At 37.1% G+C, this 24,395-nt stretch overlaps 1 protein-coding gene across 2 annotated transcripts in view; it reads right to left on the bottom strand.

Annotated features, from left to right (window-relative positions):
• MCC (MCC regulator of WNT signaling pathway) overlaps window positions 1-24,395 on the bottom strand; it is a 193,743-nt gene that overhangs the window by 155,664 nt on the left and 13,684 nt on the right. Inside the window, exons 2-3 of one of the 2 annotated variants that reach the window (XM_050328372.1) lie at window positions 21,516-21,763; window positions 8,774-8,985 (exon numbers count right to left, since the gene is read on the bottom strand). In XM_050328372.1, the coding sequence (XP_050184329.1) occupies window positions 8,774-8,985; window positions 21,516-21,763 (460 nt within the window). The remainder of the gene's footprint in view (window positions 1-8,773; window positions 8,986-21,515; window positions 21,764-24,395) is intronic. The other variant, XM_050328373.1, reaches the window with a different exon arrangement.

Raw genomic sequence — 24,395 nt, forward strand, 5'->3', positions numbered from 1 at the left:
AGAAAAAAAAAATCTTATTTGTTCTGCCTTCACAATTCAGAATCCTGGCACAGGATACTTCATCATTATGAAAAAAAACATCTGACACCCATGTAGTTTCTACAGAAACAAAGACCTTCCCCTCCTTTTCTGTAACGCGTATCAGACAATCAATAGTTAAGTAAAAATTAGATTCAAGCAATGATATGCATTTACAATCTCTTTAAAAATTAACAGGGTAGAAAGATTCAATGCCTATTTCTCCACTTTCCTAAAATTATAGTTACAAGCAGGTAAACTAATACAAAACTCAGTGTAGGAAATTACAGATGGATATTTAGCTTGGAGGCACAAACCTCACTTGGGTACATCAGTCGGGTTCTTGTTTCACTATGAACCCTCCACAGAACGGACACTGTCCTTCCTGAAACACAAAGTTTACTTTGATTGCTTTCTAGCAGGATGAAAAGTGGAGTTTACCGATACACTGCAACATAGCTACTATCATAAACTGTCTTCCAGCTGAGAAGTGACAATGTGGTTTTCTAGCCCAAAATGAAGCAATCATGAAGAAACAGTTCTTCACAAAAAGCAGAAACAGTAAGTGCATGACCTGTGCAGAAGTACCCAACTCTCATTTTCTCAAAACAGCTGTGCTGACAACCATAGAGTCATTTTAAAAACCACCACAACACAAAGAGGAATGGGGTGTTTGAACAGTGACAGCATCCTGCGCTGCCTCAGGTCACTGTGCGAGGCCTGAGAGCAGCAGAGAAACAATTCCAAGTAATTGGAACCCCTTGATGATTTAACCATGGCACTGACATGGGAACCCTGCTTTGCCTGACTTGGTTGGCAGGATAACAGTTGCATACTCCATTATAACTAACCTAGCACTGAACTGCAAAAGCACTTGGGGTCCATTTTCAACTCTGCACTGTAGTTAAGATTTTCACTTTATTATCAAAATTCCTATATTTCATGAAACCAAAACATAAGGGTGTAATGTGTGTATAAGGAATGGGGGAATAAGTCATCTTGTCTTTTCAATAAATGAGGATTCACAGAAGCTCGGTGCTGCTAACTGCGTCAAGTCAACAGTTCACATTCAAGAGAACAGGCAGAACAGATGGTAAGAAAGAAAATCCTGTGACAAAAGCTACACCTTTCTGGCACACCAGAATCCGTGACATTAATGTTGCTTCAACATACTAATCCTGGCCCTCAGACTCAACTTGCCAATGCCGAGATAATAATATTACTACTATATTCTGTACAGCTGAGTGCAATGGTGACAGCTAAATGTACCAGGTGAATCGTTCTTCATTTCAGACAGCTGGGAAAAAAAAAAAGTTTGGGAAAGTAAAAGCACCTGAACACTTGCAAAAACATCTGAGTACCTGTCGTGGAGCCAGAAGTTGCAACTTGCAACTAAGTTAAATTAGAAGTTTTGAAACTTTGACTGTAAGACCTTCAAAACTTCTACTTCCACACATTTGTTAAGACCCCCTTTCCTATAGTACCACACTGCCACATGACAGTTCACATAATCCAATTACAAACACAGAATTAGGTCAAACCCCATCACTCCATGCACTTCAACTTTGTCATATGCTTGTCATATGTCATATAAAAGATCCAGTTAAAAGCCTTAGTCAAAAAGATCTATTAACAGGCTGCCTGAACAAATGTGACCTGTGCTGACACCCATCACACTGTGCTGTGATCATCTGCAGATGGAAATAGTAACGGACTTTAAAAAAAAAAAAAATCATAATTTACCATTTGCTCACTTCTGTGTCTGCCACAATACAGTAAATTCAAAAGACTGAAAAATTATATTTCATATAAAATAGATGACCCCTGACAGATCTAATCCACACAGTCCATTTTAAGAGAAAAATTAATAACTGAGCACTGTTTTAGAGGGCTATCAAAGCCAGGTTTGTATAAACAAAATGCATAATCCTATTATAGCTGATATCTGCTTCAGACAAACAAGGTCCATTACAATGCTGGCTTGAGATCAAAGACAAGGAGCAAACAGCTTCCCACGTCCCCAGACATAAAAAATGCTTGTCAGACAAAATTGCTCTTCTGCCTGCTTTCTGACAAGCCAAACCTCCTGAATCTATATTCCAATAATCAGTTCTTGCTGTAATGGAATTCTTGTATTCTATTTTTAGCCTGGCAGAATGGAAACAATATCTAGTTTGGAAGCACGTTCACAAAAGGCAAGGTTATCTTGGGCACAAAGCTTTTATAGTGGGCTCAATTGTCCATACCACTCCAATCTTCAACTTTAGGCCTTTCTCTCTACTAGGGTTCCAACTGAAAGCATGACTAGGCTACATTTTCATAGTAATATTTGTTATTGGGGCCCCATTTCCCTGTCTATAAGGAAAGGGGTAGAGCAGCTGAAGGAGCAGAGCTTCCCAAACCAAGGAACAAATAATTTAAAAGCAGTGTAGATTTGAAGAGAGGGGGAGAAGAAAATGGGACAGGCTTTGCTAGAAAACGACATACTAATATTAATGAGTTCCAAAACCATAAAAGCTTCAGAAATTAAATGAAAAATTTTACAGTAGATTCTCATTAATAGGGACACCAAACCAAAGTAGCCTACAAAACAACCACGGAATTACCTTTTAACAGTACAGTTCTGTCTTCAGACTTCCTTGATACTTTTCCTTAACAGGTCATTTCCCAAAAGAAATACCTGTGTGATTTCCATAGAACTCACATTTAATTTACAGCTGATGCCTATACATTAGCAACAGAGAAAATGGTTCATATTTAGAATAGCTGTAAGAAAATGCCTGGACTGCCACAAATCTCTAGGAAGCCCTTTCTCTCCCATCCTCTACAAAAGTAGTTTTGCTTTCTTTGGCAATCAGACAATCCTTCCTGTTTTTAAGGAATTGATTTTAAAATCTACATTTACTCGTTTAGTTAAAATGAGCCAAAAATGTAGTTTAAAAAAATCACAGTGCATATATGAAGTGTACAACTTTTGGGGAAAGTGAATGGTATGGGATTTTTAAGCAATATAATTTTTCCTCTCTATACAAACTAATATTACAGTGACTTTTGCCAAATAAAAACTTATCTACATAAGATGAACAACCAGCCATCCTTTATCAGTGGATAATTGAATCATTTCAGACTTTGTAAGGAAAGGCTTTTAGTTACAAAGGCAGATTCTCTATCAGTCACACAGCAAAAGACATCAGCTGGCTGTCTAACACTCAGCCTAGGAGGTAAGGTGGGAAACAGCTGAATAATTGACACATTATTTGGACAAAGAGATTAAATTTAGCACTTTGAATTTGATCACAGAATGTCATGTGTGAATATAGACCACATACCAAGCACCTCTGAGATACTCTCTTGCTAAGATACTAACTACATTTTATTAAGGCACTACAAGAAATTATTCTATGCTCAATAACATGACAGAAGTATGGAATTTACATGTAAATCACTAAATTTACATTTACATGCACCTCAGACCACACAAATGCTTATTGTGAGTTAGAATGAAACAGCCCACTGGAAACTGTTTCAAGCAGTTATCCAGAACCAGCTGTATTTCAGTCTGACATAAATGTAAACACAATGCTAATAGTAAGTGTGCTCTTTTATACACAAAAGCTATTAATATAAATAGGCCACAGCAAATTAGATTTGTCTGATCAAGGAGCAGATCAAGGTGGGAAGTGAAATGCCACCTGTCCCTGAAAAATGCAATAGCAACTTTTGGAACTATCACTCAGTATAAACTATGTCAACTAAAAAGAGTAGCCTTTTCCAAACAGTGCTTCTGTCTGTCATAACTTGCAGCTCAATACTCTTCAGTAGGAAAAATTAGCAATGCAAATATTCACTGAGTCTGACTAATGAAGAGGTTTTGCAGTAAGAATATCTATTTTTGGATAACATGATGCTTCCTGAGACAAAGACAGTAAGTTTGCATCTGCTAGTGATCGTACTGAGAAACAAATGCTAATACAACTACATGTTGACTTGTAATGCATACTTCCAGTTCAACTCAGTATTTTACAGAGTTTTGGTTGTGTACCCAACAGAGGTGGTACCTGCATTTGACACAGAGACTTCATAGTCAGAACTAAATCAGGTTTAGTTGTCTTAATTCTGCTGTATGTAAAGCATATCCTTTCACACAGATGCATGAGCAGTCTATTCTCAAGCCCAATGAAGTCTTCAGTACCTCTCGATGAGGTACAAACACATACAAATCAAACAGGAACAGCTGAGGAAGAGCATATACCAGAGCAGTTTCAAGAAGATGCATTAAGAATATTTCTGTATTAGCTTTCTGTTTTGTTCACAGAATCACAGAATATGCCAAGTTAGAAGGGACCCACAAGGATCATTGAGCCCAGCTCGTGGCACTGCACAGGACCATCCCCAAGAGTCATACCATGTGCCTGAAAGTATCATCTAAATGCTTTTTTAACTCTCTCAGACTTGGTGCCCTGACCACTTCTCTGGGGAATCTGTTTCAGTATCCAACTACACTCTAAGGGAAGAACCTTTTCCCACCATCCAACCTAAACCTCCCCTGACACAACTTCAGGCCCTTGCCTCAGGTCCTGTCATTGGCCACCACAGAGAAGAAATCAGTGTCTGCCTGTAGTGGTTCTCCCCCAGCTGGCCTGGGGGATTCGGGAAGAGTTAAAGCTAAGTAGGAACCTTTGTTCAGGGGAGAGTTACGCACGGACCCGGAAATTGTAACAATATGGTTTTACGGTAAAATGTGCTGAGCACAGCAAAATGTGTTTCATGACATGCGCAGTAAGCAGAGTTATATAACACCGTTAGTGGCCAATGGAAGAATATTTATGTATGTGAGAACCAGTGGAGAGTTGACATGTGCAGCCTAAAAAGTGTATAAAAGCAGCAGACATCATGCAATAAAGTGTTCCAGCCTCTGGATCCATAAGGGTTTTGTGTCGTGTCCCGCCTCGACCCGCAACATCTGCCCCCTCTCTTCCCCTCATGAGGAAGTTGTTCTTGACGGAGACATTCCAAACCCAGCTTTTCTTGAGAGAAGTGCAAATATGGCAGGTGGAGCAATCTGCCCTCTAAACTGGACACATCCATCTTGCATTGACAGCCCTGCACAGGATAAACTGGGATTATGCACTCTTTGTCGCTGGCCAGACCAACAAGATGCTGCAGGAAGTAATGCAGGCAACGCTATGAATAAGCCCTTCTCTCTGACCATGAACAACTACATCTGTGGCTGCTTTGAGGCAGAAACAGCAACACAACCTTTTAAACTGTGGTCATAATGAAATTCTACCACTCTGTTGACAAAAATACAGCTATGCAAGTCAACTCCATTCTCATCAAATCTTTCTAAATGTTTCCAACTAAAAAAGCTCTGTCAACAAAGGTGGAAGTCAAAAAGAGGCTCTTTGGAAGGCAAAACCAGGGATTAAGGATCCTGGATCCCATCAGACCAGAGACTGGATAGTTAAAAAACCCACATACCAACATACTTGGGGCCACATTTTAGAAATGTCAAATCTTGGTGCAGAGACCTTCTCAGCAAACCAGAGATATTTCCAGCTAAAAGAACAGAGGTCTGAGATAATATCATCATGGCAAATGAAGCAGACCCAATGGGTTCTGTTTATGTAAAAGTAGCTGCTTGTGACAACAAATAAACTCATCTTAAAACAACACTGAATTTAGGCAACAGAAATCAACATTAAGCATATGGCAGTGTATTACCATTTATATGTACACCTTCTAAAAAATCAAGTCTATTTTAACTACATGCAATGAGAATAAGAAAAAGGAATTAAATATATCTATCTTATTGCTTCTGCTTATTAAGCTTCATTGGAATTCTAATGTGAAATATGCCTATCATACTGAGATAAGGCCCATCCAATGTTTTCAGAGAACAGCAATATTTCGTCTCTTAGAACAGAATGCTATCCCTCCTTATGGCACTGTAGGATACCAATCAAGATCCCCTGGTTGTCTGGGAAGTGAACAGATCTGACTTGACACAGATCAGCTGTTTCACTACAGTTGTATGACTCCACACTGGTGATCCTTGTCCAACTTTGAAGATTCAAGTACATACAAAAGTCAACAATCCAAATATCCACATGTACAAAAAATCCTTTGAAATGCTTGAATTCCATCCATGAAGAAGATTTTAATTATTTACAACTCCTCAACACACAGACACACACACACACACGGATTCCTATTGGCACAAATAGGTACATCATCAGTAAGTGGTGTCAGGTCATGTTAAAGCTTAATACTTTTGTCATAAATATTGGTACCAAGAGAAAGAGCTATAAAGAGGAATATGTTCCTAATATTTAAATATAAAAATCTGGACAAGGCTGAAAAAGTTAAAAATCCTATAGAGACTACAGAATAAATTATTCCAGTAAACCAAAAGCTGAATCTGAACATGCATTAATAAACCAAAAGATATAAAAATGATGCAAGATGGACAGATGATAAAAATACAAGCAATGAGTATAAATGGCTAAATTTCAAACAGCACTTTTAAAAAAATTGTATTGCTCCTGTGATGAGGAATAATGCTTCAGAGCAGGTATTATGTTGTCATAAAACTCTGTAGAGCTGTATGTTGACAGGATTTAAACATACATTAAAAAAAAAAAAAGCATTTTAAAAACATTCCTATATAAAATTAAGCAAAGTGACAACGGACTGATATGTATTTAGCTTTTGCAAATGGAAAGCCTAAATGTTAAGGGCAGGATGGAGACCCTCTGTCTTGACTGAGGAGTATAATTTATGCTGTAGAGGTACATAATCACCACAAGGATGTCTTTAGCCTGACTGCACAGTTTAAAATCAAAAAAAGGCTAAAAGAAGGCATCCAGAAAGAAAATCAGGACATTAAGTAACAAGAACTGATGCTTGATTATTTAAATAAATTAATTAAATAAAAATGGGAAAGATGAGATCTGTCATTTCTGAGAATGAATGCAAGGGAGAGGCTTTGCTTGTTATTGTGACAAATGCAGGTTGGTAAAACAACCTGAAAAAGAAACAAAGAAGGAAGTACCTATATTAAAATCACAGCTCTGTGAAGGCTGTGTTTATCTTGCTAAAGAGTCTAAATTTAGCTGCAGGAAGCATGCCCCATAGTATTAAAATTGTGGAAAGATGAACAAATGTAAATACTGAAACCCAAAGTAAATAATTTTCTCCATTTCCTCCCATTCCTTTCTCTCTCCATTTTAATAAAGCCAAAGCAAAAATTTACATATGACCCATGACACCAATGCTCCGCAGGAGTCAAACGAAGATGTTATTGTATTCATCTACATATAAATGAGAGACTGCTGATTCTACTATGATTTCAAAAAGCATAGAAGGAATACTTTAAAGCAGAAGTATAACAAATGGCTGGTTAAAACAAATATCAGGCATCTTTCATGATAATAAGCATAGAAGGAATTTAGAGATGGGAACAAAAAGAAAGCCATAAAACCTGGGGATCTTTATTTCTTCTGAGCCTTCAGCATTTTCATTTTTAAGATTCCTACATGTCGTAACAATGTAGTAGCCATCACGCTGCGCGTTCCTAGTCATATTGCACACTTATGTCTTATATCATCATTTCTGAACCATCATCATCCACCTATTAGTAGATGACTTTTCTTGCCTTGATGATGAGAACATTTAGGAAACTGTCAACTTTCCTAAACTGTTTTCTCCCTTGGTTAATTTTTAATGTCTTTTTATTTTTACTCTGTGTATGGAAACTTAAGATCCTATATAAGTTCATGTTCAGGAACTTAGATAAAACTAAGAACGCTTTTTGAAACATTTTTAAGATATTTTCCACCATTTTCTTTTCAATTAATGTGTCTTAAAGGCATTGATTTTCCTCTGTTGTCAGCAATCACTTCCATCTAGGATGCTGGACTAGATGACCTCCCAAGGTTCTCTTACAGCTTGAATTATCTTATGATACTCTTAATAGGAGTCTATTTCATCAGAGTGAAGCATGCCAATGAAGAGTCATTTTTAAAAGTAGAATTTTTTCTCTTTCATTTTAGTATCTTTTACTTCTCCCCTAAGACTCCTATGCAACATAAGTCGGAAACATGCTACAAAATGGGTGGTCTTTTGTAAGAAGCCTGCGCTAAAATTAAAATGCAAACTTGATAGCAATACACTGATGGGAAAGCAAAAAATAATGTCTTACTCCTTCAACAGCATCATCCAAAACACAGCCCCTTACTAGCCACTGTGAAGAAAATTCACCCTATCCCAGACAAAACAGAAGAAACAGCTATGTCCTTTTTAAAATGAAGAATAGCACTTGCCTGTAGAAATAAAAAAGTGCATTGCTAGCACACCAAAAGTTTAAAACAATTACCAAACAATTTAGTAGACAGTAACGAAATAACCTGGGATGGATTTTGCTGTACAACACCTCTGAGCAATCTGACACTATACTTAAAATTAATTGGTAGGAAGTTTTTAGACACAAATCTTCTTCTGTTAAAATTGTATAAATCAAGAACTTCAGTTTGGTCCCTCACAGATTCCTACCTTTGTTGATGTAACTCAATTATACAAGGTTTGGAAATATTATACACCTACTAAGTGCTAAAATCACATTAGTTTTCTGGTAAATAAAAGGCAACAACAGTGTAGTACTGTTTCCATGAGGGCTTAAAGGCTGGGATTAATACGCTGCTTTTGAAAAAAAAAATTCGACAAAACTTAAAAGCAGAGGGCAAAATGCACTTACAGTGTTGGCAAGTTCTAAGTAGCTTCCTCCAACAGAGTTGCTAAAATTTGAGGCCTGAGCTAGAAGTCTTTGCAGAGCAGCCTGTTGAGTCACATTGCTTCCACCATATTCCAACACCTTTTGCAGTGTAAAATGACTATGGAGGTCTGGACTCTGAAGGTCTCTTGCTCCTGAATCATATTCCCAGCTTTCTCTGGCTCCTGATAAGGCACCTAAAATGAAGAAATGGAAAAACATTCTAGTATGAACTGTGTATAAAGAACATACAGAATCACAGAATATCTCAAGCAGGAAGGGACCCATAAGGTTCATTGAGTTCAAGTCCCAGCTCCTCAGAGGACTACCTAAGAATAAACCACATGACTAAGATCAACATCCAGATGTTCCTTGAATTCTCCCAGGATTGGTGCTGTGACCACTTCCCTGAGGAGTCTGTTCCAATGACCCACCACTACCTCAGTGAGGAACTTTACCCTAGCATCCAATCTGAACTTCCCCTGATACAGGTTCATTCCCTTTTCTCGTGTCCTGTCACTCATCACCAGAGAAAGGAGATGAGCACCTCCCTAGTCACTGCACCCTCTGAGGAAGCTGTAGACTGTTACAGTGTCACACTCATCCTTCTCTTCTCCAAGCTCAACAAACCCAGTGACCTCAGCTGCTCCTTCTAAGTCTTGCCCTTGAGATCTCTCACCATCTTGGTCTCCCTCCTCTGGACAGGCTCCCATAGTTTGATGCCCTTTTTGTATTGAGAAAATACACTGTCAACACAGGAATAACCCTACTTGTTTCAGAAGTTAAAAAAGCAAACAGCTCCATCACCATTACTGCCCATCTTGCACATGCTGATCATATCAGAAAAAAAAGAAATGAAGATTTCCAATGCACAGATGATTTACTAATTTACAAGATCCAGAAGGAAAAATGAAAGCACTTGCCCATATTATTTATTACAGTGCAAAACCAGTATAACTCACAACAGCGAAGGACCACTGAATGAGTATCAGTTACTATGTCCAACTGAAAGACAGCACTGATCAAAGAGCAAAAGAGGAAAATTCACCTCTTTTTGTTTACCGAATACCAACACAGTAATTGAATCTTTTAGCTGTACAGTTCATCACTTTTAATGTTAGCATTGCCTTTCTTATTAACTCAGGATTGCTTGTTTCAGTTCAAGTTTCAGACACATCAATCAGAAGGTGTTTGATTATAAATGGATGCAAGAATATGATCATTAAGCTAGTGACAAACAATGAATGCTACAAGAAACTTTGTACTACGAAGCTGTAGGGTTGCTGCCCCTGCATGTATAATCTTTCCAATTCCCTACAGCCAGAGATGGGTTTAAACCATAAAACAAATAGAAGGAAATGTTCTTGTCAGTTATTATTTCATCCCTGGGTGCTTCAGATTCTCATACAACAGTCCTTTTAAAATCTTGTTAAGTTTTAGATTCAATCACTTCCTATGGCAAAATATTCCACAGTAGACACTAGATTATTTAATAACCCTGGGCAGTACTGTAAATTTTCATATATAGCATAATGAAGATTAAAAACAAATAAGTGACTTGTTCAAGCATACACACATAAGTTAATAGAAAAGTCAGAACAGAATCCAGAGCTACAGACTACATCAAAACTCTAAATCCAACATGCAATCATCAAACCGTGAGCAGTTGTCTATAATGCCATCCTATTATTTTGAAAGCTTTTCCCTTTTAGGAGCTAGTTTTCTCTCTCAAATATTACCCAGCATCCTAACTGAGTGGTCATTATTTATCCACTACGTAACCAGGGAGAAACAATAAACTATATAATGAACTATTAGGAGAATGTCTCCTCCTCACCAAGAAAGTTAAAGATGTAAAATTACAATCAGAAAACTAGCTAGAAGGGAATCAAGGCAGCAACTGATCTACAGGTTCAGGTCAACACCTTAACACCCTGTAAAGCTGTTATGCATGAAAAACCAACTTAGGTTTCCCTGCCTTACTATAATGCAAATATACTAGTCTTGAAACATGTAAGTAGAAAATAACACACAACAAAAAATAATTACATTTTATACTAATATAATTACCATGATTCCTTACCACAAGTAGCAATTAAAGACTAATCAAATTACTTTTACACCAAGAGCATGCACCACTGTACTGCATCCAGCTACATGCTGCAGAAGCTCCAGCAGACTTGAGATGAGATGCTGGTACCAGCAATATTTTACACAATGGGAAGTGCACTATGTCTATGCACAACTTTAGGTATCTCTGCCCTCATGTGGCTATAGCAGAGCAAAAAGATCAGCAGCCCACAGAGCTGAAGCAACAGAAATGTCTCAGGCTTCCATGGGAGGCAGAGAATCAGTTCCATCACTTCACAGGCTTGATAAGAACACAGGAAACAACCCTATCTGGGCAAGCATAGCCGCAGAATTAAGAGAGCTGGTTATATCATATAGATATCCCTCTATTTACAGAGCTAAATATGACACATATTTCAACAGAGTACATGCACCACATTTCTATTACTGAAAAAACATTGTTCTGCGAAAGAGCTTTCACATTTATACAATTAACAACCACTTTGTTGAAGAGCCAAGTGGCTCCCATAGATTGCATCATCTGCTATCAGATTGGAAGCACTTAAAACACTCAGCTGGCACAGAAGTCACCTGTCAGTCACAGTGGAACTGGGTTTTTATTACTGTATTGTGACCGTCTTCAACACAGGTTTTCTTTAAAGTTCATCTCTTTACCCCTAATTTAAAACATACACAGTAAAAAAGGAAGAAGAGATGACTTTTACCAAGGAAGGCATTTCCCTTTATTTTGGGCTTAAGCACAATCCCTAAATTTGCCTACTGTGTTTCCAACAAAGTCCAAAACACTGGCTGTTAAGATGCTGTCCTGGATCACACACCTTTCAAGTCTCAGCTTTGCAGGGAAACTCTGGAGTTGTCAGAACTGAGATCTTACTGGAAACTGAAAATTCAGTCAGGCATGAACAGACAACTCTTGTATCTTGCTGTGATTACCACACAATTCTTGTCTTTACAAGAGTAAACAGAAATAAGGAATATTAGATATGATGGCACACAGCTAATAGCTGATAACTAGGAATCTAAAGTTAATAAATCTGTGTTCAAGATTGGTCTTTACAGAACTACTTATATCCCATGGTAGCTTTTCCCTGTTCATCTGCAGTTCTATGAATAATATGAAACTTAAAACTTCTGTATGAAATGAAACAAAATTATTACCATCACTATCAAAACACAAAGAAACAAACAAAAAAATTAGCTTTGTTTCAGCCAAGTAATATAAGACCATATAATTGTCTAACACATATTAGCTGTTCTTACATTTTACAAATATTCACACCATGAGAAAGCTGAGTCAGCTGAGTAAGACCTCATACAGTAAGTCTAGCTATAAAAAATGGGAGTGGTTCAGGAAGCAAAGAAGAATGGAGAGTAAGTCCTTGGATGTTTAGACAATTCAAGTCTTGCAAGGTGATGCAAACATTACGAATACCAAATACACTTTAAAAAAAAGGTGGAAGTTGAAGAGAGCTGTGATTGATCAAGCAACATATGAAGTACAATAAATCAAAGCAACTGGAAAGATGTTTTTCTCCACAGAGGGATCTGCTTTTATACTAAGTCAACCTGACTATAGAAGGGAAAATTATCATATTTGGAACTTATGTCAACTATTTTCATTGTTTTCTATAAAACACCCATACAGGAATTAAAGACCAAAGGCTCTGGCTTTACTGTCCATGGCTATTAGCTAGCAGCCTGATAGCTAGAGTAACTAATTCTTATTTAACAGCAATCACAGTTTAAAGCCTGTTTATTATTTTGTATCAGATGATAAAACAATATGAATGATGGCATGGCAACAGAGTGATGATGATAATAACAATAACCGATCCTCACATGCACCTGTGGGTTAGAATGTTTATTAAATACAGAAAGCTGTCTGTTAAACATGCATTACAATTTCTAGGAGAATTCAGAATAAACCAGCTTTTCTTTATTTGGAGGGGAAAAAAAAGTTTACAGAGGCACATTTTTAAAATGGATTCTCAACTTAGTATTCAGTCCTAGAGAAAGTTTTCATTAGAACTTTTTGCAACACCTGTCCAGTGACCTAGAAGGAAGTAACTGCTTTGGGAGAAGCAGTTATGGAAAATAAGGAATCTCTATGGGATCTCTATCTAGGTATTGTTCCTCCCACCATACCCTTATCTCGCTTGATGAACACTGCATAGAAAACACAATGTTAGGCTATGTTATTTCAGTCCTTTCTCATTAGGTTTGGAACTGAAAATAACAAGCTCTAAGAGAAGCAAACCACAGCTGTACCCCACCCCGACTAACTAAGGCAACTTACAGGAGAAATCTGTTTTATGAAATTATATCTAAGAGGAAAATTGAACCACATCAATCATTTCTGCTCTAAAAGAATGCTGTCAACTCACATTTCGTCTCCCCTCTGCCCCTGAACTGCAAGTTGTAACATTTCTATTTTCTAATGGCATGTTATGGAAATCATCAGACAAGCTCAACTGTCTTTCAGGTTCATTGAGGTATTCTCAATATTGGTACATTCAGGATTCAGGAGTTCTGGAATATTGTGCTGCCTGACACTACGGAGTATAATTATAGCATAAATTTGAGAAAGAGTTAAACGTACCTTTAGAGAAATCAGAACAGACTGAAGCATAACCAGCACTTTTACTTACCAGAGTAATGCTAAGATGTCAGGTTTTTCTAGGCTTTTGGGTTTTAATTTTTTACACTCCATAACATATTTTTCTAAGCAAATTTTTACCAAGTATAAAAACTACATGAGATCTTGAGAAAAATAAATTTAATGTCTATAGGAAAATTAGGACAGATACAAGAATAAGCTTGCCATAAACAAAACCATGAAGAAGACAATCAGAGTTTATAGCATAGACTCACAAAGTCTTGAGAAAGTAAAACATTTACTGACATATTTAATTAAGGAAAAAGTTTCTCTTATTACAATTTCCCAGTTATGCAACCCAGCTTTGCAGATGAAGAAGCTGAGTTTGTAAAACCAGTAGTCCAAACCACATATAATAACAAATGTTTGGGGAATTTCAGTTAATTGACCTTCTTCAGATTTATTTCAACTACTGTAGAAATGCATATGTGTAAACTATCATGGTTTCAGTAATTGCCAGCAGACTGGCATTAATAATGGCCAGTCTTCGCGAGCGAAGATCCGGGGAAGGTCTTTCCACCTTCCAGCCTGCGCATTGGATTTTTTAGGTGAGACACAGTGTGCGCGGAACTGAGCCCACCCTTTAATCCTAAGGTTCATCTGCCGGGGCCAAGCGAGCTTGGACGGTGGCAGCGAGGTCCTTAGGACGTAGGTGGGTTGCCTTTAAGGGCTAACGAGCCCCACCTGCCCGGGAGTGACACACAAAACAAAATAAAAACACACTGTCCATGACATCTTTATGCACCTGTCTTTGAATCTGAAATGATTTAATATTATTGTTGAGACATGACAACCATTTCCATTTCCTCTATTCATATTTAAGAAATGAATGATGGGAATGGCTTCTCAACAGTCTAGAAACCAAGGTCTCCTAGAACCCAGTGCTGTTTCATCACCAAACTAAATTTTGCCAGAACACTGCTGGCTAATGACTGCACTGTAGTCAGGAACTCGATCTAATATTTCATTTGAAGTTTACAGTACAGGAGAAAAGCATTCTTTCTTTTCCCCTGAAAATTAACGATCTCTAGTAAAAAGGGGTGTATATAGTAACAGGAAAAAGAGCAAATAAAACCTGAAGTCATACAGAAGCTAGATGACTTTCCAACATACTTTTCAAGTACAAACAGTACACTGTACTTTTGAAAAAAGTTGGCATTCTTTATATGGGAATTTGCAAGTGAACAGTCAGCTACCTCCCCGATTATCATCCACAATGCAAACAAACAAAACATTCTGAGTTCGTTGACTGTCACTGTCATTTTGCTGTTGTTTCATGAACATAGCATATCAGAGCTACACTGGTGATATTAGAAGCAGGCAGGTGAAGAGCACATCACCACATGAGTCAGCAGAGGCTAAGCAAAAGTGCACTGACAACCCCTGTTGTACAAAAGCTAAAGCCTAGGATGTATGACAGTGCTCATCTCGAGCCAAACAAAGTATGTCCTCTATGAAATCCCAGCTGCAGCCTTTTGGTTTCTCAACCTTGTCAGAATTTGTGTAGAAATCATAAACTGAGACTTAACTGAGGAACTGATGCTGTAATCCAGCTCCCCACCATGTAGCAAACCCAAACCACAGCTCTGTCTTTCACCACTGGAGCTGACTAAGAAGCATGAACAGAAACAAGCCTGAGCTGTGGTGCTCTGTAGAGCTGTGTGGTCTAAAGCCACAGTCTGGGCTAACAGTTCTACTGACTCCTGGTAGCAGCAGCTATCAAAGGCAGCTTCCTACATTTTCCCCGTAGGCACTCTCTGCCCACTGGCCTGTCTGTCTTCCCCCTTCCCTCCCAATGTTTTAAGCTATTTGGTAATTTCAAGGACTTTTGGTAGTGGTGTCAAAGTGTCAAATAGACTAAATTCCTGTAATTTCTGCGGAAGGCACAGAGATGACAGACTCTGTAGGTGCTCCTGTTGAGAAAGATAATGCAATGCAATGCTCAACCTTGACTAGACACACCAGATTAAAAAAAGAGAAAAGAGAAAAAAACCCAAACACACATGGAAGGAGGTGATCAGGAAACTTCTATAAATCAAAGAGTTTGTTTCCCATACAACTAAAGGGGAAACTGCGCTACTCCCAGCTGCAGGACATGAAGAATTTTAAAGACTTTGACATGTTAGTGCAGACTCCATTAGTACAGACTCAGTTCTGTAAGACAGTAGTAGAGGAAGGGAGGCCATGCACATGTGAGCAAATGCAACTATCTCTAGTTCAAAGTCCCTGGACTGATATTTAATATGGAAGCATCATCACATGATCACTTAATCCCTGCTATCTTCTCTAACCATTTGGTTCTCAACATGCTAGCAGACAGAATACCACTTGAGAATAAACTCTGTTCTAATACAGATTAGCTGTTCTTACATTTTACAAATATTCACACCATGAGAAAGCTTCAACCAAGTTTATTGTCCTGTTAGCCACCAGAGATCCCTGCAGGGATGAGTTCTATCCTTTGTAGATTCATTAGTGTTTAATATATACAACACATTGTGATTTTAGTAAGATTCATCAGCTGTCAATTACAAATCCCTGGAAATTCAGGTTCACTTCTAATGATGCTCATAAACCTTAACACTCTATGTTTCTAAAAAAAAAAAAAAAAAAAAGAAAAGAAAAAATTTTAAAAATAATTACCTATATTCTGCTGCTTTGCACAAAGACAGTGGTATCAAAATAATATTCAGAAGTAATAAACTAAATCACTTATAGTTAACAGCAGTTTCGTTGGTAGTTAAATTTGGCCTAGCAGATATTCACAGCTTTTCTAGTCAAATGTATCTAAGGGTGAAATTTTGCTCATAAATCTCAAAATCTGCAGCATGCCTTTGAGTCCATATGAGGTCTGTAGTTTTTAATTAAATATGGTATAAATAAATGTAATCACTGCCTCAGTTTCTCCAAAGCATTTTATTTGCAATAAGATCAAACATGATTATGTAATGCAAAAGTAATGATTTTTCAGCCCCAGTGGTCTGCCTCTCATGTTTACACACAAGCTTAATTTGAGGCTGGATTCCTATCGTTCCTTTGATTAATTCTCATGCTTGATCCACTATGCAAATAAATTATCATATCAAATTTTCAAGGGACTTACTTTCAGTAAAGAAAGGGGAGTTGGCTATGAATTAATTACTTACTACCAACCTACAGTCAAAAATTGCTAATGGACTCTCGGATTCGTAACTGTTTATCTAGAATATGAAGTCAGATCAATAAGTACATGCACTTACAGGACAGCATTTACTTGTCTAAAGAAAGAATTTACTAACAGTACCATTTCTTGTTCTTCCTCCAACTCAGTGGGTACTAGAAATAGCCTGTTCTTTATCATGAAGAAAAAAATGGCAATTTGCTAAACGCCTGTAAAGAGCTAGACAAATCCATCCAACATATAATATAAATAATTCTAACTCCAACTTTTATATAAAACATACAAAACTACATAACATTGAAAGAGCTGACACAAGCCATAACTGTTCAGGAAACTTCCTCCTTTAAATCATTAAAGGAGTAGGGTAAGAACTATAACACATTATAATACCTTTGAGTTATATATAAGCATCAAAAAGTATCATTATAATAACTTGAAAAATGTCCCTTCTGCGCATTTGAATAAAAGATTAAACTTTCAGATCTATACACTCATTTACCTGTCAAGATGGGAGATACTGATGCAGGTTTAGCTTACTGAGCACATATATGACTGAGTATTATTAAACCTGAATCCTGTATCTTGATCAAAATGGCCAATCAATTTCCTTACTTCTGCATCCCACCTGGAAACACATGAAGATTTGGTGGGGAAATTTGTGCAAAATTATTAGAATAATCTTATCAATGATAAAAAAAGATGGGTGAGATGAAGTTTAATAGTCAAGTAGATGCAATTACTTCTTAGGACCTTTTTTCACAGTTATTTTCTGTATAATGAAATGCAAAAACTATAGGCAGCAAAGATAATACTTTATTTATACAGAAGTTCTTGCACTTTTTATTAAGAAATTGTGAACAGTTACAAGAAAAGGCAGTACAAAATGCTGCTTGACTGGTAATCTTTCCACAATTATATACAAACTCAGAGTGTAAAAACATGCATGTCAGGGGCTGGATTCCTTTGCTTCAGATCATCAGGACTCCTGCTACTCAGTAACAGTCAAATGAGTCTTGAAATTTTGTCATTTATGCATCCCACATGGGTACACAATAACCATGTTTCAAGGGTTAGTTCATGATAACCATTTCAAGGGTTATCAGCAGTTGACATATTATGTAGAAATTAGTATTGAAAAAAACTCCTGCAAACTGTCTTGGAAAATAAAGTTTATTAAAAACAATGTTCTTTGACCCAGAGAGAAAAAAAACAAGATAACACCAAAAAAGAACATCTACCAAGTTCATTGTACTTGATGATGCCTCCTGTCTTAAAGCAATGCTTAGAAAGCAATAACAAACAGTAAATATAATACAATTCACTCTTTGATCACTAATGAGTACATATGTGAGCTCCCAAAGACATGAAAGGCATGGAAGCATATACAGATCATAACTGAAGCTTGACTGCAAGTGTAATTTCTCAACTGTCATTATGTTCATACTATAGGCAGAGATGACATCATAGAAATCTATTACAGTGGTGTTTTCTTGCCTCTTTGAAAAAATTATCTGTAGAATATTTTGGACCATGCTGCCACAACGATTTTCTTTTGCAACGAAATAAAAAGCAGTTGCATTCAAAACACTTATTGCTATTATTTCCTCCCATTCATTCCGTTTTCTGGGGGAGCACTTTCCTATATTCTCTAATTACTAAAAATCTTACAGATCTGCAAGAGTCAAGGCAAGACAAGGATAAAATCCATGAATTCCCTATAGGTTTAGAAGTACAGTGCAGTAAAGTAGTCAGGTTTGATCAGCACAGAGCAAAATAATGAGGCAGGTAATTCAAAGATCTTATGGACTTAACTTTTGTGGGGGAAAAAAAAGAAAAAGAAAAATTAATTCAATCACCAACTTTAAAAATGCATTAAATTATTCCCATACAACTAAAAGAAATTGGGAAAAAATGGAAAACAGGAAAAAAACAGGGTCTGAATTTTATGCATTAATAAACTTGAATATTCATCTATGAATACTTTTGGGCAGCAGTTAAGATTTATTTGTGAGATACATTTGGGCAGCAGTTAAAAAGATTTCTTTGTGAGATACATTTTGAGACTTGAACACAGACCTTTCTCTGACAAAGCTTAGGAGTCGTCTTTCACCCTTGATTATTACAAACCATTATTATAGGGCTGATTTGTTTAAGAAAGGAGATTTTAAAACACAAGTTGCCAGAAATCTGGTCGGCAAGCAGGGAAACTTTGTATATCTTACTATAGCCATCTGAGGGCAGAAAAACTTCTCTGTTTTGAAATATACAATTGTTGCATCATTTTAAAAACCAGCAAGAGAGGCAGAAGATAACTGTGAGCCAGGGAACACACAACATCCTTAATTCAATCTCTCTCTCTCTCTATATATATATATATTAGGGACAATCTTGGTTATGAACTATTGTCTGATACAGCTCTGGAAAGACATTCACAGGCTGGAAATGCAATGCAATTGAGCACCGGGGTTATGAAGATTTCAGTACAGACACTGATGGAGAAATGGGAGTAGAAACTACAGACTTAATAGTCTTGCAATTAAAAAAATATATATGGGAGAAAGATAAACAGAGGAAATGTTAACAACAGAATACTCCTATGACAAAATTACTATGAAACCATAAAAGATGAACTGGAAAATAAGCAGAGCTATGAAACAGATTTGCTATGCAGAGAAGACAAAAAGATGCGCCAAGGAGTGTGAGATGATGAGGAAGTAGAACAGTACATCTGAAAATCAAGAAGACAGGGAGTTCACCAAGGATACAAAGAAACCAAGGAAAATTTGAATGCCTGAAACGACCAGTCAAAAACATGTGCAGTTACTAGAAGACAGAACATGCTAAACCCACCTCCCCAGAGTAAATAAATAAATAGTCCAACCACCCCCCTAAAAAAACCCCCACAAAATCAACACATGCCCAGTTTTACTTTTTACGAGACTGACAAAATAGACAGGTGCGACTGATCAGTGAAGTCCTTCCATGGAAGAAGGGTCAGAGGAGAAGGGCCAGAGTGCTGGGCACAGGAAGATCAGAGAAGAATGCAGACTGGGACTGATCACAGCTGTTGCAAAGATGACTTGATCTCGGTATCAAGAGGACCTGAGAGTGGGTTTTGCTTTAGATAAACAGCTCTCAACAGCTGAGAGAATCAACTGCTAGCATGTTTCTCCCTGAGTTCATTAAGAGTGTGAACCTCTCCCTGGGTTAGCCAGGCCAATGTGGGGTATACATACATATGGCTCATCCCAAAGTAAAGACTATGAAAACATAATCAACTAACAAAAGATTTTCAAAGAGAGCAATGGGGTTGAGCCAGCGTCAATTCACACATATCTTCCTGGCAAGGCCAGGGACATTGTGTTGTGATGGTGACCATATCAGACACTGGGAACCACACTGATACTGTGATGGAACTGTGCATTGCAATTGCTGTCTTCTGCTATGTATAACCTGTATTTGTATTGTGTTTTCAGTGTTTTTCGGGTCATGCTCCTAAATCAGAAGTCCCATGTGACATCAACTATCTTCAAATAAATAAATAAATCTGCTGTTAAACATTGTACCTTCCACATCTGGACTATCCAAAACAACCTGCTCAGAGAGAACTGGACTCTGACAACACGTAAGTTACATGAAGAGCTAAAATAAATATAAGCAAATTCTCCTGATGTATGAAGTATATCTGACAATAAAAAATATTCCAAGCTTGATTTAGGACACATGCAAAGAAAAGCTATTGGGATGACTAATGAAAGCTTTCTCGCTAAAAAAGTATTTTAAAAAATCTAGGCTCAAATGGTCTAAACAAAAGGTTGAGGAGACACAGCTCTAACTAAACACAATCAGAGGCTGATGGCCTTCTACTGAAGCATGGATGTAGGTCACTTCCACATCTGGATCATTAGAGAGTAGTCATGTTTAGCTAGTATGCAGCTGCTGTAGGGAGGTAGGGAACTGACAGCATCCCCACCTTTTTCCACAATACTTCTTATTTTGGGATTTTTGACTACAGAAGCTGTGTCCTCCAGTCTCTTGCATTTGTTACAGTGTGAAAGGAAGCATTCTGTAGGTGTTGACATTTCTGATCTAATATGGACTGAGCATAGTGCTATCAAGGACTGGACTCAATGACATGGACAATCCCTTCCTACATCACATGTTCCTGTAGATGGAATAGCATTTGGGATTTGGGTTTTTTTTTTTGGTTGGTTGGTTGCTTTGGTTTGGGGTTTGTTGATGTTCCTTTTGTTTGTTTGTTTTTTGTTCTGTTTTTTTTTTTTTATTTTTCTTTTACTGGATGAAGGGAGGACAAAAGGAAAGGACAAAAGGACAAAAATTTTTTATTTTCTAAATCATAAGGCTCTTCCAGCATTCAGATCTCCAACTAAGTGGAACTATTTTTAAAGCATCCAAGAAACATTCATTCTTACAGTCTGGAAGACAAGAGACTAAGAGTATTTCTGTCCTCATTTTTCATAGTTTTACCCTATGTATCTGTCTGGGCTTTACTGACAACACAGAGCTCACTGGATATTCAGTTACCAGCTGTGCTCTACAGCTCTTGTCCTTTCAAGGAAGTCTCTTCTCTTTAGTAATTAGCATTTTTAGAAGAGGATGCTCTGCAAACATTCTAGTCTATATACTGATGACAAGACTGCACCAGTTATAACACCACTCTAGCATATGATGAAATTATACCAAGGCATATTCACAAAGCCCTTTAGGGGCAACCCTGATGCAGTAAAATTGGTAACAACCCCTCTGGAATTTATCTTTTGTTAAATTTCACCAACAGGACATTTAAAAGTCATACCTACCTAAACTGTTATTGCTGCTAGTTGGCCAGGAAGCTATTTTATCCCTTAACTTCTTCTTTTTACAAGAGTCATCTGATTTCACAGAAAGCTCCACTTCCTCCTTCTTGATTTCCCGTACCAGTTCCATGCGGCATTGACTAAAATCCTGGAAGGAAACTTTTCCATTTTCATCTGCTCCCAGCTGGTGCATGATCTCCGCAACAGACGCCTCCATATTCAACTGGCGGCACACCATCAGCAAGTCATTCCTAAAGATATTTTGAGGGGAAAATGGGGGCGGGGAAATTGGAAAAGTGGGAAAAGAGAAGACAAAAAACCCCCAATAATTAGTTTAGAAGAAAAGGAATATTAACTCTCTCTTATCAGGATATGCATTAGTGCACATACATTTAAAATCAATGAGTCAATTTTTTTTATAATGTTAATCCAACAACAAAACTGTGAGGTTGGCAATAAATTACAATACAGAAGGGTTATAGAAAAGAAAGGAACATTTTTTTTTCAATGTTTAACCTCTATTTTCCTGGCACTATTAACATTTCTACTATTAGAGACCGACACACAGGAGACCTGATTCCTGCTGTTGATCTTCACAGTGTCTTCTGAAAAGGTGACATAATAAGAATTTGTGTCATTATCATCTGACTAGATGAATGGTTACTTAAATTTTCATTTTACTGAGGACGGGCCAAGAAAATTTCTTTTGCCACCGAACAGCAGTAAGCTAAAGATGCAAAACATATAAAAAACCCAGAGAACGTAACAGAAAAAAGAAATACTCTTTCAATTAACTATTGCCAAACCTTTCTTCTAAACATTCTTACTTGGTCCAGTTATTTAATGAAACTCACAGAAGGGGGGACAAAAGACAGTACTATGAAAAATATTCTTGCACTGAATCAAGTGGCCAAAATACAGCTGAAACCAAATGAACATGGAAGATACTTTCAGCATATGATACACTGACAAATTTAGACACTGTGCTTTTAGGAGAGATGCATGCAAATAATCATAAACATACTAATGTAGCCAAAAAAAAAAAAAAAGCCAGCAACACTATGACCAATGCCAATTTTTATTTTATGTGAAGACAACATAGACAAGAACCTTAAGAACATACCTTAGACTTAATTTGCAGTGTAACACTAGTATCGTCAAAAAATACTCTGAAGGATTTATTCCTCACCACTTTGCCTTTTTTTCTTTTTCAAAGCTGAGGTACAATAAAGTACTTTGAAAGTAACAGTTGGTAAAAATATGGTCACGAATTAGAAGTTGATAACTAAATAAACAAAGGTGAATAACTATTAACAAGTCTACTCATGGAAAAGGAAAGAAGGTTTTAATTGGATCTGGAGGTAAGTGCATTATTAGACAGTCTAACACCTGACATTCTTTAACAGTGGCAGGTCTGTAGTTCAGTGAAATTCCTCAGTCGCTTCATCAGAGATTAAATCAACCCCTCAGACAGTGATACTGTCTTTTTCTTCAAAATGTAAACCACTAAAAACCTCATTGCTGTTCTTAGGCAAACAGAGCTCTGCAAGATCAAAGAATCTTCCTGACTATACAGATATCTTCTGCCCTTCCCAGATGCTCAGTTAACATAAACAGGAGACGAAGTTCATAGACTGCCTCATTCTGCTGCTATTCAGAGAGACTGAGCCACCAAAATAGAGACTCAAAAGACCTTCTTTCACACTTTTTTTTCTCCTGTTCCTCTCCCAGCTAGCCCTAGCTCACTGTAGAGAGGAAGAGGAATGGGAAGAGATCTTGAAACAACTTCTCCAACAAATGAATGATGACAGATACTACTTATCAAATTACAACTAAGTGAATTCTAAATGAAATGTGAGCAAACCAATTCAGATCTGAAGCAACAGCTACTCTACACTATCAAAACCTTCTTGGTGCCCTATTCTCTCTGATTTGAAAAATTTTTAAAAATTACTACTACTTCGCCACTCCCGCATGTAACTGTTTCTTTCCTGCCATCCTTTTCTGAAATGTTTTTTGAATTAGGTTGCATAACACTACCACACCGATTTATACCACAAATAATATGTTTCTGTGTTCTGGTTTCTTTTAAGAATCTTAAAAACATATTCCTTATTTTTATGTTGCACAAAATCTTTCTGTAGGAGGAAGGTGAAGGAAATGTCAATGTTATGTCAATTATTAGCATATTTAGTAGTATCATTATTTCATTACTAATATCAGAGCATAATTCAGAAGGTTTCTATGAAAACATGATATAGTGAAATATTTGGAGTTCTTGCATGAACAGTTTCACTGAAGTCACATATTATCATAATCAAGGTCCATCTATTCTACAGAAAGAAGTTGCAAATTATGTGGAACTCTGTAAGTCTCTTCCATGCAGAAATTCCAGAGCTGCTGAAAAAAAATCTTTGTCAGAGTTACAGTAAAACTGGAGCATGACACTAAAATTTACATTATGACCATGTATTTTAGAAAAACCAATGAACAAGCCCCACAAAAAAAAAACTAAGTAACAAAATTTCTACTTATCAGAAGAAACTTTATTATAGGAGAACTAATTTACATTACATAAGTCAAATATAAGCTATTACTACTTTCAGTTAATTTTTTGGTCAGAGTTTTGCTCTTAGCTTTGAATCTGATCAATGAATAAATAATCTTCATGGCTTAGTTCCCCATTTTTAAAAATTAAAGCAACAATACAATCTCACGAGGGTATTGCAAAGGAAAATAAGAATGACAGTGCATTTAGGTTTTTACACAGGTAATGACAAATAAAACTAAGCAATGTCTTTATGCGTTCTATTGCCACAGATCAGATAGAGCTGTGCAGATGGAGGGACTCCATGTGCTAATGTTGAAACAAGTTTCAGGAGA

The sequence above is a fragment of the Myiozetetes cayanensis genome, unplaced genomic scaffold (assembly GCF_022539395.1).
Source record: "Myiozetetes cayanensis isolate MyiCay16 unplaced genomic scaffold, myiCay2020 scf4, whole genome shotgun sequence".
NCBI classification, from domain to species: Eukaryota; Metazoa; Chordata; class Aves; order Passeriformes; family Tyrannidae; genus Myiozetetes; species Myiozetetes cayanensis.